The sequence below is a fragment of the Trachurus trachurus genome (genome assembly GCF_905171665.1).
Source record: "Trachurus trachurus genome assembly, chromosome: 17".
In the NCBI taxonomy this organism is placed as follows: domain Eukaryota; kingdom Metazoa; phylum Chordata; class Actinopteri; order Carangiformes; family Carangidae; genus Trachurus; species Trachurus trachurus.
This window is the reverse complement of record NC_139900.1, coordinates 33,446,306-33,458,655: the sequence shown is the minus strand read 5'-3', so window position 1 is coordinate 33,458,655 and position 12,350 is coordinate 33,446,306. Positions and strand designations below refer to the sequence as shown.

The following is a 12,350-nucleotide window of genomic DNA, read 5'->3' as shown; positions in this document are numbered from 1 at the left end:
TGTATATTTCAACCTTCCTCCTCTTTCCTTCCTTCCTCTTTCCACTCCTCCATCACAAGTGCCCTTTATCCTTGTATTGTTTCACATAGCTCTTCCTCTCCGAATCCGCCTCCAACAACCGCCTCATCCTCTTTTTCATCTGTTCTCCCTCGGCACTTCTCCCCCTCTCATCCTCATTCTCAACCTTGTCTCCCATCCAACCCCTTTTTTCCTCCCCTTCTCTGTCGCTTCCTCTAAACACAGCTTCTTGATCTTCATCTGCTCAGCCCCTCCTCCTCCTCCTTTCCCCATTTCAACCCTACTTTTCCCCACATTCTCCCTCCCGCTTTCATTTTATTGCTGCTCTCCAAGCATCAGCAGCAGCATTTCCCACAGTTAAATGACTTTGTTTGAGCTTGTTCTTCAGTGAATATTGGAATCATCAAATCATTATTATTCAGCAGCACGCAGAGTATCCAGTGTGGTATTGACAGTGTAGCAGCATATGGGCGATAAATGGTGAGAATCATTAGGCATGTGGGATGTAGCAAAGCAGGCTGACTGCAGAGTTCTGTGTATTTGTATGTTTGGAGGCGTTGAGCATTGTACTGGGGTTGCATCAGTGGAGCTGTGTTATGTAATGTTTGGGCTGCAGAGAGAGAGAGAGAGCGCCTCATCCCCTCCTTCAAACTGACTTTGAATGACTGTGCCCCCTCAGTCACTGCCATGAATCAAACAGGCACTTTTCTTAAAAGGAGTCACCACTGAGACGGGAAATCCAGTCCCCCTATTTCTTAATTAAAGTTCCCACTTTCTCGCTCCAGGCATGCGATACAATCACCTCCTCCACTGCCTTCTTTACACCCTTCCCTCCCTTTATTTCTCTCTCTCTCTCTATCTATCGCTCTCTCTCTCTGTCCTGCTTCCTGCTGTCTTGTAAATGCTTTATGTTAGATTCTCTCAGGACTGCTCCCACAGAGACGTGTCTTATATTTGTCACAGTGAAGTAATTACTGTGCCTGACTGCCAGTGTGTGTTTAGCATTTATCTTTAAAACGGTGGTAGAAGATGAAGTACTTAGATCCTTTACCCAAGTAAAAGTACCAGTGCACCAATGTTAAAGTAATCCATATACAAGTCAGAGTCCTTCATAAAAGTACAGTACTGTACAGTAGTATCAGTAAAAAAAAATCAAAATAAAAGCACTGGAAGATAAAAGCATCATGCCAAGAAATGGGGCCTGTGAATTAAACCATGTAGCTGCTACCAACCTGTTTCATCTGAACTGAACAAGGAACCCCAAGCAGACACTGCTTTTTTGAAAAGGGTCACAAACCAAAATGTTTAGGAACGACTGCATTAATCTTTAATTTCAATGACATGTCCATTGTAAGTTATCTCATTTTTCTTTACAAAATGTCTATTTGTAAAAGTAACTATTAATCCAATAAAGGATTTGACTAAAAAGTAGAGTTCACTCAGAAGTGAAATGAAATGAAATACAAGTACAAAGTACAAAAGAAATAGTGAAGTACAATGAAAGTATCTCAAAATGTGCAGCAAGAGTATTGTATTTAACCTTTCAGACTCTGTTTTTCTTTGCAGTGAAATTAACCGCCTGGACCTGGGTCTGACAGTAGAGGTGTGGAACAAAGGGTTAATCTGGGACACCATGGTCGGCACTGTGTGGATTCCCCTCCGTAGCATCCGACAGTCCAATGAGGTTTGCCACTAACCACCAGCCCTTGAGAAATCCCACTGCTCAGTTGTACTTAAGGGACTTTAGCAGTGGTGCTGGTTGAATCTGCTGTCATTATTTTCACCTATCTGCACATCATATTATTTGCGTGTCATCTGTGTGTCTTTCTCTACACAGGAAGGTCCAGGGGAGTGGCTCACGCTGGACTCTCAGGTCATCATGACGGATAATGAGATCTGTGGCACCAAAGATCCCACTCTCCATCTGGTGCTGCTCGACACACGCTTCGAACTGCCTCTTGGTGAGAAATCAATAGCCAGAGAGTTGGGAGAGAAAAGTAGGAAATCATCTTCCCTCGAGGAAAGTGGAAAATGACTTTAATAAATTAAGCCTGTCTGTTTATTTACACAGCATACAGTGATATATGAACACCAATAATTTCTGACTGATTAATTAACCTGACCTACCTTTCAGTGAAATGTGTTCAATGCTGTGGGGGAGAGAAGTGTTAGTGTCCTTTCCCTCTCAGTGATCAAGCTGTCTTCCTCTTAGAATTGATTAGGTGTCATTTTCCTCTTCCTCTAGTCGATATTATACACCTGACTCCTCAACTGGTGAACCTGGCCTATTTTTAGGGATGTGGCTTTGGGGCTGTAGAGTGAAAGGCCACTTTCCAATGTCACTGTGTTCTGGGTCAAATAATATTTGCAAATGGGTTTATTCCCATGTTGTCATATGGGTAGAATTTATTACACAGGACACAGCTACGCTGAAGTTAAGTTTCAGGAGTAACTAATTAAAGAGTTGGTACACAGGGCGCCAGGCGAAGCGCCATCAGATCTGCTTTGTTACTGAGTTTGTTGGGTTTGTTGTTCTCAGATATCCCTGAGGATGAGGCAAGGTACTGGGCCAAAAAACTGGAGCAGCTCAACGCCATGAGGGACCAAGATGTAAGCCATCGATTGCCACATTTGATTTAATACCCCAGCAGATCCTCACATTTTAGGAATATGTCAGCATAGTGGAATGAGGACAGTATGTTACACATTACAAGATCAAGTATAACGAAAAATGTGCTTTCCTCCAATCCCACCAAAATGACCTCCCATGTAATATAGAATTTAAATCTTGTTCTGTCACCAGCTAACCTCTCCCATTAATGTACATTCTTCATTTCTGTAGTATTCATACCAAGAGGAACAGGAACGCCCTCTCCGTGTACCAGGCACTCAGTGCTGTAAGTGACCAAACCAGTCATTTGTTCTTGCTGAACACAAGAATTATGTGTGCTGCTGAGATGTAATTACATTACTTTAGTGTGCATTATGCATGTTACCACACATGGGCTGCTGTGTGTGAGAGAGGAAAAGGTCCTGGATCGCTGCACTGTAAAGGATCAATAGTGGAATCAGATGTCCGGAGGTGAGCTCCTCCAGGACGCTGCTGCGTTTAGACCACTGGCCCATGTTGCTGAGCCTGCTGAGCCAGCTGTCTCAGGCTCAGCACTCTGCGCCCTCTTTCCATTCACTCGCTCCATCTGGGAACTTTGAAGCGTTCATAACGTGAATGCGTGTTTGTGTCTAGATACCAGTCTGTTTCATAATCGATACTGACACTCCCCTTGTTTCATTGCAGGTAACTGGAGCCTATGGGGAGAACAACAAAGTAAGTGTACATATGTAGAGTGAGTCCATAGGTATTCTTAACTGTCTTGGTAGTTTGAGGGTAAACAGGTGTCTGACTTCTGTCACTGTCTCGCTGCTTTGTTCATTAATTAGAGGGAGTATCTACGCAATAAAATACAAATCGCAGATTGTTCGCCTTCACGCACTATTAAAAGCTGACTGTCAGTTATTTACATTTTCAGGGAACGTATTCACAAAGCATCTTACAACTAAAAGTAGCTCCTAACTTGCTGATTTAGGAGAAACTAATTTAGAAAAAAAAACCCAGCTAAAAATAAGTATGAAGGAGTGGAACTAGTATTTTTTTAATTACTTAAAAGATACAGAGACCCAATCACAACGTAATAATGATTGTTGTGGAGTTTGTGGGGGATGCAATAACATCTCCTACCAACTGAAATAACTCCATCAGTGCGGAAATGTTTGGCAACACTGTGCTACTTGGCAACAGAAAAAATGCAACTTTGCAATGCTGACAACTTGGAGATCTCCCAGCTGTCCGTCAGCCGATCTATTCACCAAACAACAAATGCACTCTGACCCTGGTACGACTGACTGTGCCTAACAGGCTGCCACTTAGGTTCAGTTAGGTACTCCATGACAAGTGACATTTGAGTTTTTCATTCAGAGAATTCAATATAAGCATTCATTGTAAAAATTGAATTCTCGTGGGTCAAGGCAAACCACATCATACAGATTGAGTGCATTTCTTTTATAAACAGCATCTAATCTGTTATGGGTTAATTTGTGTTTATTTCTCAGCGGGTTTTGTATTATTACAGCAGGACTTTCTCCATGGTCTTTCTTGAACCAATTGCTGTGACATCAATCTATGAACACTAACACTCTTGCTTGCTGAGTAGGACTAAGGAGAAAACTGTTTGAAAACAGTTAGAAACATCTAGTGTGACTTAGGAGTACTCTTAGTGATGAAATACTTTGTGAATATGGGACCAGGTCACAAATATGGCCTACGTTATTGAATTGGTATAAGGTTTATGCTTCCTTGATTTACGTACAGAAAATTAAACAACATCCAGAAAGGATGTCCTTGTTACACTAGACAGCGATCATAACTCACATACCTGTCGTCGATAGAAAGTAGTTTTAATGAGACACAGTGAGGTCTGTGGATCATCGAGAGTAATTTGGGTGAACTGACCCTTTAGCCTTTTTTTGTTCTTCATCTGGTATGGAGCCACAATGAGGGAAAGTGGTACTGTCCACATGCACATGGACTCTACTGTCCATACTGCATACAGGAACTTGTAGTACATGAACATACGTACGTATATCCAGCTCATCCATTAGATCAGTGGTTCTCAACTGGTGGGTCGGGACCCAAAAGTGGGTCGCGGACCCGTTCTGGATGGGTCGCGGACAGCTGGTCAAAAAAGTAAATCATATTTAATGCACATCTGATGTTGGACATGTCTTTTATTTTGAAAAATAACTTATATTGAAAGGCACACGAGACACGTGAACACATGCAGTTGTAATGCTCCTCCTCAGTTTCTTATTATTTGCTCTGAATGCAAAGATATCAGTTTCTTATTAATGTGGCCTGAATGCAGTGAATCTTGTTTTGTTTTGTGGGTCTTTATTTTGTGCAATTTGATATTTATTCACTTTTGTGAACATGCTCTGAATGCAGAGATGCATTAGAAGTCAAATATATTGTTTGTTGGTCTCCATTTTGTGCAGTTTGATATTTCTTTATTCACTTCCGTACATGCAGTTGTCATGGTCCTCCTCAGTTTCATTCATGTGCTCTGAAATGCACTTTGCTCAATAAAGAGCAAAATGAGTTTTTAAAGGCTTTAAAAAAAAAAAAAATCTTGGTTTGAATTCTATAAAAGTGGGTCGCGACTTAAAGACCATGGGAAAATGTGGGTCCCAGAGTGAGACTAGTTGAGAACCCCTGCATTAGATAACATATATGCATTTATGCAATAGAAAAACCTTCCATTTGTCTCTCCCTCTCCTGTCTCCCTGCCTGTCTATCGCTTTCTTTCTTGCTGTGATTAGCAGATGGTCTTATGTAAGTGTCTCACCCACACAACTGCAGCGATTCATCTCATCTCAATTCACTCAGAGGAAAAAAAACGTAAGAGCAGGGGGGGGTGATTATAGATGGTGAACCGATGGGGTGAGTGAGACAGAAAGGGAGAGTGAGACACGTGGGGGACACGGTTAAAGTGAGAAACAAAGTTCGGTGCCTTTAATTAATGTTTACACTCCCAGACAGATGGAAATGACGGCGTTAGCGGTGCAGCAGCGCCCTTCCTGAGAGTGTGAGAGACGATGATGATGGATAATGTTGAATGATTAATAGATGCTGGTTTCACTTTTGACTGATTCAGCAATGTTAAAGTCTCTCATCACTTCCCTCTGGGGTGTTAATCTCTGATCTATGGACACCACAGAAAAATAAAGCATCTCCTCAGTGAGCAGAATGGATCTATATTCAGTTATGATGATGGGAGTGCAGAGGAAGTGCCAGATGATGTTCATCACGTGCTTCATGTAAGATGCACTCTGAATGACCTATATGGGTCTAATAGGGTTTCAGATGTGGCATGCTGCCAGCTCATCTATATTTTCTTTAATTACCATAGTGCTGATTAGAGTATTATCTCTGTGCCACGTGACAGTGTGGACAGGGATCATCACTTTCATGCTGTGCTCTTCTCTTTTTCCTGCTTTATTTTATAAAAGTCTAGGTTTAAAGTCCCGCTTTATACTGCTGCTGCACTCTATGGACACTGCTTTTTTCTTACACCATGTCAATGTGTATCTGTGTGTAGATGAGGACCCAGACAGCGCCGTGGATGACAGAGACAGCGATTATCGGAGTGAAACCAGTAACAGCATCCCCCCGCCCTACTACAGCACATCTCAGCCCAACGCCTCTGTCCACCAATATCCTATCAGCCATCAGCACCGCAACTCCAGAAGCTTCTCTTATCCACGCTCGGGCAACAGCCAAGACCTCGACTACCACAATCAGAGAACTGTCAGGTATGTGCCTTTATTCAGTCAATCCGTTTATCTGTTCATATATAGTTTATTGATTAATCACCCGGGCTGTAAAATTACTTCAGATGGCTTGTTTTGAGTTTATAGTGACTTGAAACTTAAATATAAAGCTCTTTACGTTTGAGCTTGATTTGAAAGTTTAGTATTTTCATATGATAGAAAGTTTAAAGTGAGGCTATGTAACTTACGTAGGAAAGAATAAATAACATAATTTTGCTTTAACAAATTAAACTTTTACTAATGACACCTGCTTTTCATTCATTTTCATTCAAACCTGAATAGACCATGTCCCTGGAAGTGAAGCAGCTAAATTGAGCTTCTTCATCATTCATTTAATTATTTATATGTGTGCTTTTCTTAACACCCATTAGTGAATGAAGATGCTCAATGGAGTCCTGCCATGCAGTGTTTGTTACATGTTCCAGGCATTTTTCACACACATCCCTCCACCTCTTGCTTCATGAATTATTCCACTAGCAATCTAATGGTCAATACTACACACAAGATTAGCTGCCTGTGTGAGTGTATTGGACGGGGCGACTTCCCCACTCTCCCACCCATTTTTCTTCATCTCATTTTCTCAGCTCTCTCCACTCCCCCCTACTTTCCTGTCTCCTGTCCTTCTATTTTGTCTCTGTGCTCTCCACCCCTCTCCTGCTTTCACTATCTCCCACCCCCCCCCCCCCCCCCCCCCCATCCATCCTCTTTCCTCTCTGTTCTTCTATTATGTTTTTAATAGCCCCATTCATCAAGGAGTATAAATACTTTTTATGCCTCCTCTGTGGTGACAGCGAGAGTCGGAGGCATATTGTTTTTGGGTTGTCCATCCGTCCATCCAAATGGACATACACACGTCCGTCCCATTTCCGTGGACATTTCTGTAACGCCTTGATGGAAGTTCTTTAAATTTGACTGAAATATTACAGTTTTTCTCAGTTGCTAAAACACTAAACCCTGTTGTCTGAACCAAATTCTCAGTTGCCTGAACCCACTGATTGAATCAGTCTCTTTTGGCAAAACCATCAGCACTTTTTACCTGTTTAGACACATCTTACCAACACATTTTCATTGTGATGCACCTGTGTTGCATAATGCTGAGCACAGGTGGCAAAAGTCAAACACAAGTAAAGCACAAGTTTCACCGGTTGAAAACAACAACTCAAAATTGATAACACTTGTGGCCAATGATGTGAGGGCACATATACTGTAGCTAGTTCAGGATGAAGTCCTGTGGCCTGATCCAGTACAGATACAGTAAATGATGCTGTGGCTGAGTTGTGCACTTCTCATTTCTGTACTTTTGTACTTTATTTTTACATTGGCTTACTGTATACAAGTGCTAAATGCACAAGATTTCTGTTTGTCTTTGTACTGTACAAGTGCTACGTGTAAATGCACAAGATTTCTGGTTTTTGTACTTCTTTTCTTCTTTTTTTTTTTTTTACTGTACTATGTACAAGTGCTAAATGCACAGGTTTTTTGTTTTGCAAGACGAGAATATGAGAGACGACAGGGTGAAGGAAGAAAGGATGAGGGAGGGAGGGATGAACTGGGAAGAAAAAAGAAGAAGGAAGGAAAAGGGGATGAAATGGATGTGGAGAGAGAAGGAGGAGGGTGAAAGAAAGAGAAGGAGAGAAGTGCTACAGTAAATGCACAGGTTTTTTGTTTTGCAACATGCATTTAGCTACAGTGAACGATAAACATTTATTTCTACAGCTTCATGTGCTGAGCATTGTGTTTTCTATTTTTCTATGTAGTGTTTAGTGGCTGCTCAGTAGTGTTTTTAATTTTGATTGACTCGGGGCACGATTTGACAACAGAGTTCAGTTTTGAGAACAGATTAAACTGTTTTGAGGTGAAAGTTTGGTTTTGCAAGAAGAGTCTGAGGTTTTGTGAATGTAGCTTGAAAATTGGGGTTTGTGTTCACAGTTTAGAGAAAATGAGAGAAGCTTTCGAGAAATGTGTCTTAGCAATCGAGAAAAACTGTAACTAGATCTCAAGGATGAACTGATTAGATTTTTGGGGTCAAAGGTCAAGATCACAGTGACCTCGGAAAACATTTTAAGACACACAGCAATTAGGGGGAAAAAATCGTACAATCGGTAAATATTTCTTACAATTGTGGATGAACAGGGATGTTATCTTTAAAATGACCTGAGTGGCCGAGGGATACTACCTTATGACGGTAATTCTAGTTCCCCCTTTCTTACATTTCTGTTTGCTTTTTCTTTTTTCTTTTGTCAGCTTTCTGGAAGACTCTCACCTTTCTGTTCTGCTCTATTTCTTGCTGCTGCTTGTCTGCTACTCTTGTATCCTCAGTGCTTTTTATTGATTAGCCATCAGCATTATTCTTGGCCACCCCTAGACATGTAGAAAATGTTTTAAGTAGGGTTGTCCCATAGAGTGACGTGTACAGGCCAGAAAGTGTTCTAATAAAGTGCTATGTGAGCATTTTTGAGATTATGGTTCAGAAAACGGAGGCTAAGTCTTTTTATTTTACCCATGTGCACATGGTAATTAGTATACATATAATATGGCAATGATAACATGAAAGTGTTCATTATAAAACTGTGTCCCTCTTTAGTACTTACATGAGTTTCTCTCCTGGGATCTTCTCTTCTCTTCTCTTCTCTTCTCTTCTCTTCTCTTCTCTTCTCTTCTCTTCTCTTCTCTTCTCTTCTCTTCTCTTCTCTTCTCTTCTCTTCTCTTCTCTTCTCGTCTCTTCTCTTCTCTTCTCGTCTTGTCTCTTCAGCCCCACGGGGAGCTATGCGTCGTCCGCAGAGCTGAGTCGGTGCAGCAGTCAGCTGAGCGAGGAGGACTATGTTGCCGAGTACGGTGAGAGGGACCCTTACGATGAGAACGACTCCTACCACTCCTGCCATTCCTCAGTCAGCTACAGTAAAGGCTCTCCGGACTGGGACCCCGATGAGACCCAGGGGGCGTACAGCGACGAGGGCGGCTACAGCAAAGACGGAGGAGAGGAGGTTGCTCTGTACGAGGAGGATGACGGTGGACTGTATGAAGGGGAGGAGGATGGCCTCTATGAGGATGAGGAGATGATGTATGATGATGAGGATTTGTACAATTTGGAAGGGACCCTCAGTGAGGATATGGAGCCCCCGTTCACCCCCACACCTACATCAGCTGCCCCTCCAACTCTTGATGCACCCAGCTCCAGGCCTCCTCTAGAGAAACAGTCCTCCATACACCAACAGCAGCAGCCCTCCTCTCAACCCTCCAACCAAACATCCAACCAGGCCCATCCCCCTGGAGCGACGCCAGCAGCGCAGCCCCCCTCTGGTCAAGCAGCCGCCCAACCACCTAAACAGCCCCAGCCTCAAACACAGCCCCAAACACAGCCTCAGCCACAGCCACAGCCACAGCCACAGCCTCAGCCACAGCCAGCCCCATCTGCCACTTCCTTCTTCTCAATGGCCAAACCTCTGACAGCTGCAGTCACAGGCCTGGCCTCGACCTTCCTGTCATCAGTTCCCACTGCCCAGGCCGCCCAGGCCCACCCTCCAGCCTCAGCCGTGTCTCAGCAGCAGCAGCAGCACCAGTCTGCCGCAGCTAGCTCCGTCCCTCCATCCCACCCAGCCACCATGGCTAACTCGTCCTCCCAGCCTCCGCCCAACGCCATGGACCCGTCCTCCCAGCAGACATCCTCATCATCCTCTGCACGGCCTCATTCCCAACTCAGTGATCCCGCCACCACAGAGTCGCCTGCTCCCGAGGACCAAGCTCCCGGCCTAGAGGAAGATCCATGGCTAGAGGAGGAAATGAGGATGGAGAGGGAGGCCAGGACGCCGCCTGCACAGCCAGAAGAGAAGCTCCCCATGGAGGAGATGGAGGAGCAATTTGAAGAAAGCAGACCGCAGTCGCCGGCAGAGTTAAAAGAGATGCCACCAGAGAGGTAGGAGTGAAGACTAAAAGGGAATGAGATCAATAAACTGATTCAACAATAAAAATAGATTTAGAAAGAAACAAATCACAAACCCCTTCAATTTTTTTTCTTCTTTTAGTCCTCCAGTTATAGAGGAGCCCAAAGAGCCAGTAGATCCAGCAGTCAGAGCCAAAGAGAACTGGCTGAGACTTTACAACAAAGTCTTAGAGCAGCTTCGGGAGGTAAGATCACAAGTTCACCCCAGTCTCAATCCTGGTTTGAATCCCACCCCCACTCCAAACTTCAGACCTTCTGTCCACAGCCGCCCAGTCAAGTCACAGAGCTGCAGGTCTGATTCAGCTCCACCCTGAAATCTAAGAGATACACTTGAGTTCAAGAGCCTCTAAAAGTGTCTACCAAGTCTTTGAAATATGTATGCGTAGTGCATTATTTATGTGCAAAGACAGGGTACATACAGTAAGTTCTTGAGTTATTTTTTAAAATGTTTTTTGCGAGACACCAGAAAGCAGACTTGTGTTTCATATTCTATAATTGATACCTTTTGGTTTTCTTAAAATTAGGATACATACAGCTATAGACAGCTACTTTTTATTTGAGTTTTGGATGCAGCACTGCACCACTGCTTGACAAAAATGTTTGCTTTTGTTATGTACATTAAGTTTTGCTTGGTCAATTTCCACTTGCATATTTAATTCATATGTTTCGTTGCTATTCATCACCTTTGAATTCAGTTGTGCTGATGATTAATCACTTGCTTTGATGTTTATGTTGATGTCTGTCGCGTCGCGTTTTTGTGCACTTGGCTTCCCTTTGTTTTTATTTTTTATTCTTTCGTTTGTTTCTTTGTGCCGACCCACTTTGTTTTCTTTCCAGTTTCATGTCATTGCCATAGCGACACTCACATGCACTTTGCTCGGCCATCATTGGAGCATGTTGACAGGTAGGTACAACCTGACTGGCTGCTTGAGAGAAAGATGGAAACGTCTTGTTTGTGTATAAAACGGCACGTTCACTCTGCTCATTCATTTTCACAACAGTTTGATCTTTTCTGTTGTATCCTCCAAGAGCTGTCCTCCAGTCTGAGTAAAAGCCACACTGGTTCAGATTCTCCAAAGGCATACTTTATTTCAAATTTACATAACATGTAGTTACATAACCAGTTTATGTATTCAGTAATGAATTAAACTAAGGGGAATATTTATGGAATAACATGTTTCGTATTAGGTCTCATGGATTGCTAATTGATTACATAGCTTAGCAGATTTCTTCAGCTTTATTTCTCAGTTGTACAAGTTGGTAATCCAATTCCCCCACTGAAGCATAAGACTACCTAAGACTTTTGAGCCACCCCTGATGCAATAACATGTAAATGGGGCAGGATTTTAGATGTGAAGAGCCTGATAAAGCAGCTTTGTAATCTAATAACTGTGAGTGATACAATTTTATTGATACACTTTATGGAGTCTAGAAAAAGCTGCAGGAACAAACTTGAGATTGCTTTTTTTCTTTTTCTGACACTGCTCTCTTTCTCTCTCAGGCTCGAGGAGAGACCTCCAGCTCACTGTGGTTTGGTAAAGGAGGGTGAGTGATTGCTGTCAGTCCCTCCAGTAATGACCTTTCTTTAAGGCTAAACACACTGTATATATCACAAGTTAATACAGTAACTCCAGAAATTAAACCCAGATCATTGTGGAAACCTGCCATCACTTCTTGAGATGGAAAATGCCCTTCTTTAGTCTGGGAATCCTCCTTTCTGTTTGATTCTGTTACACCGTCTCATTCAGCTCATGGCATTTGGCCAGTGAGTATTGAACAGCAGTAGGTTGCCCTGACTTTTAGCTTGCAGGTGATTTGTAGAGGAGGCAGACCTCAGAGTGGAACTGAAGCTGCATACTGAAGAAGTGCTAAGTTAGCCAAATAGAAACCCAATAATTATACCCAGGTGTGTGGAGTGTCATTCCCACTATTTGAGATGAGGCAGCCAGCGTAATTAAACTCTCCACTGAAGTCCTTGAGAGGTCCTTGACTGGAGGAGCACTAGAAA

General features: G+C 42.8%; 1 protein-coding gene across 1 annotated transcript in view; it reads left to right on the top strand.

Annotated features, from left to right (window-relative positions):
- Nucleotides 1-1,968: 1,968 nt before the first annotated feature.
- The window catches only part of LOC311001090 (protein unc-13 homolog A), a gene marked incomplete at its 3' end in the record, with an annotated part of 32,340 nt that continues 21,958 nt past the window's right edge, over nt 1,969-12,350 (top strand). The window contains exons 1-8 of the mRNA XM_083992053.1: nt 1,969-1,979; nt 2,558-2,628; nt 2,861-2,915; nt 3,314-3,343; nt 6,171-6,384; nt 9,155-10,315; nt 10,425-10,527; nt 11,844-11,887. Coding sequence (XP_083848179.1) covers nt 2,614-2,628; nt 2,861-2,915; nt 3,314-3,343; nt 6,171-6,384; nt 9,155-10,315; nt 10,425-10,527; nt 11,844-11,887 — 1,622 coding nt within the window. The 5' untranslated portion in view covers nt 1,969-1,979; nt 2,558-2,613. The remainder of the gene's footprint in view (nt 1,980-2,557; nt 2,629-2,860; nt 2,916-3,313; nt 3,344-6,170; nt 6,385-9,154; nt 10,316-10,424; nt 10,528-11,843; nt 11,888-12,350) is intronic.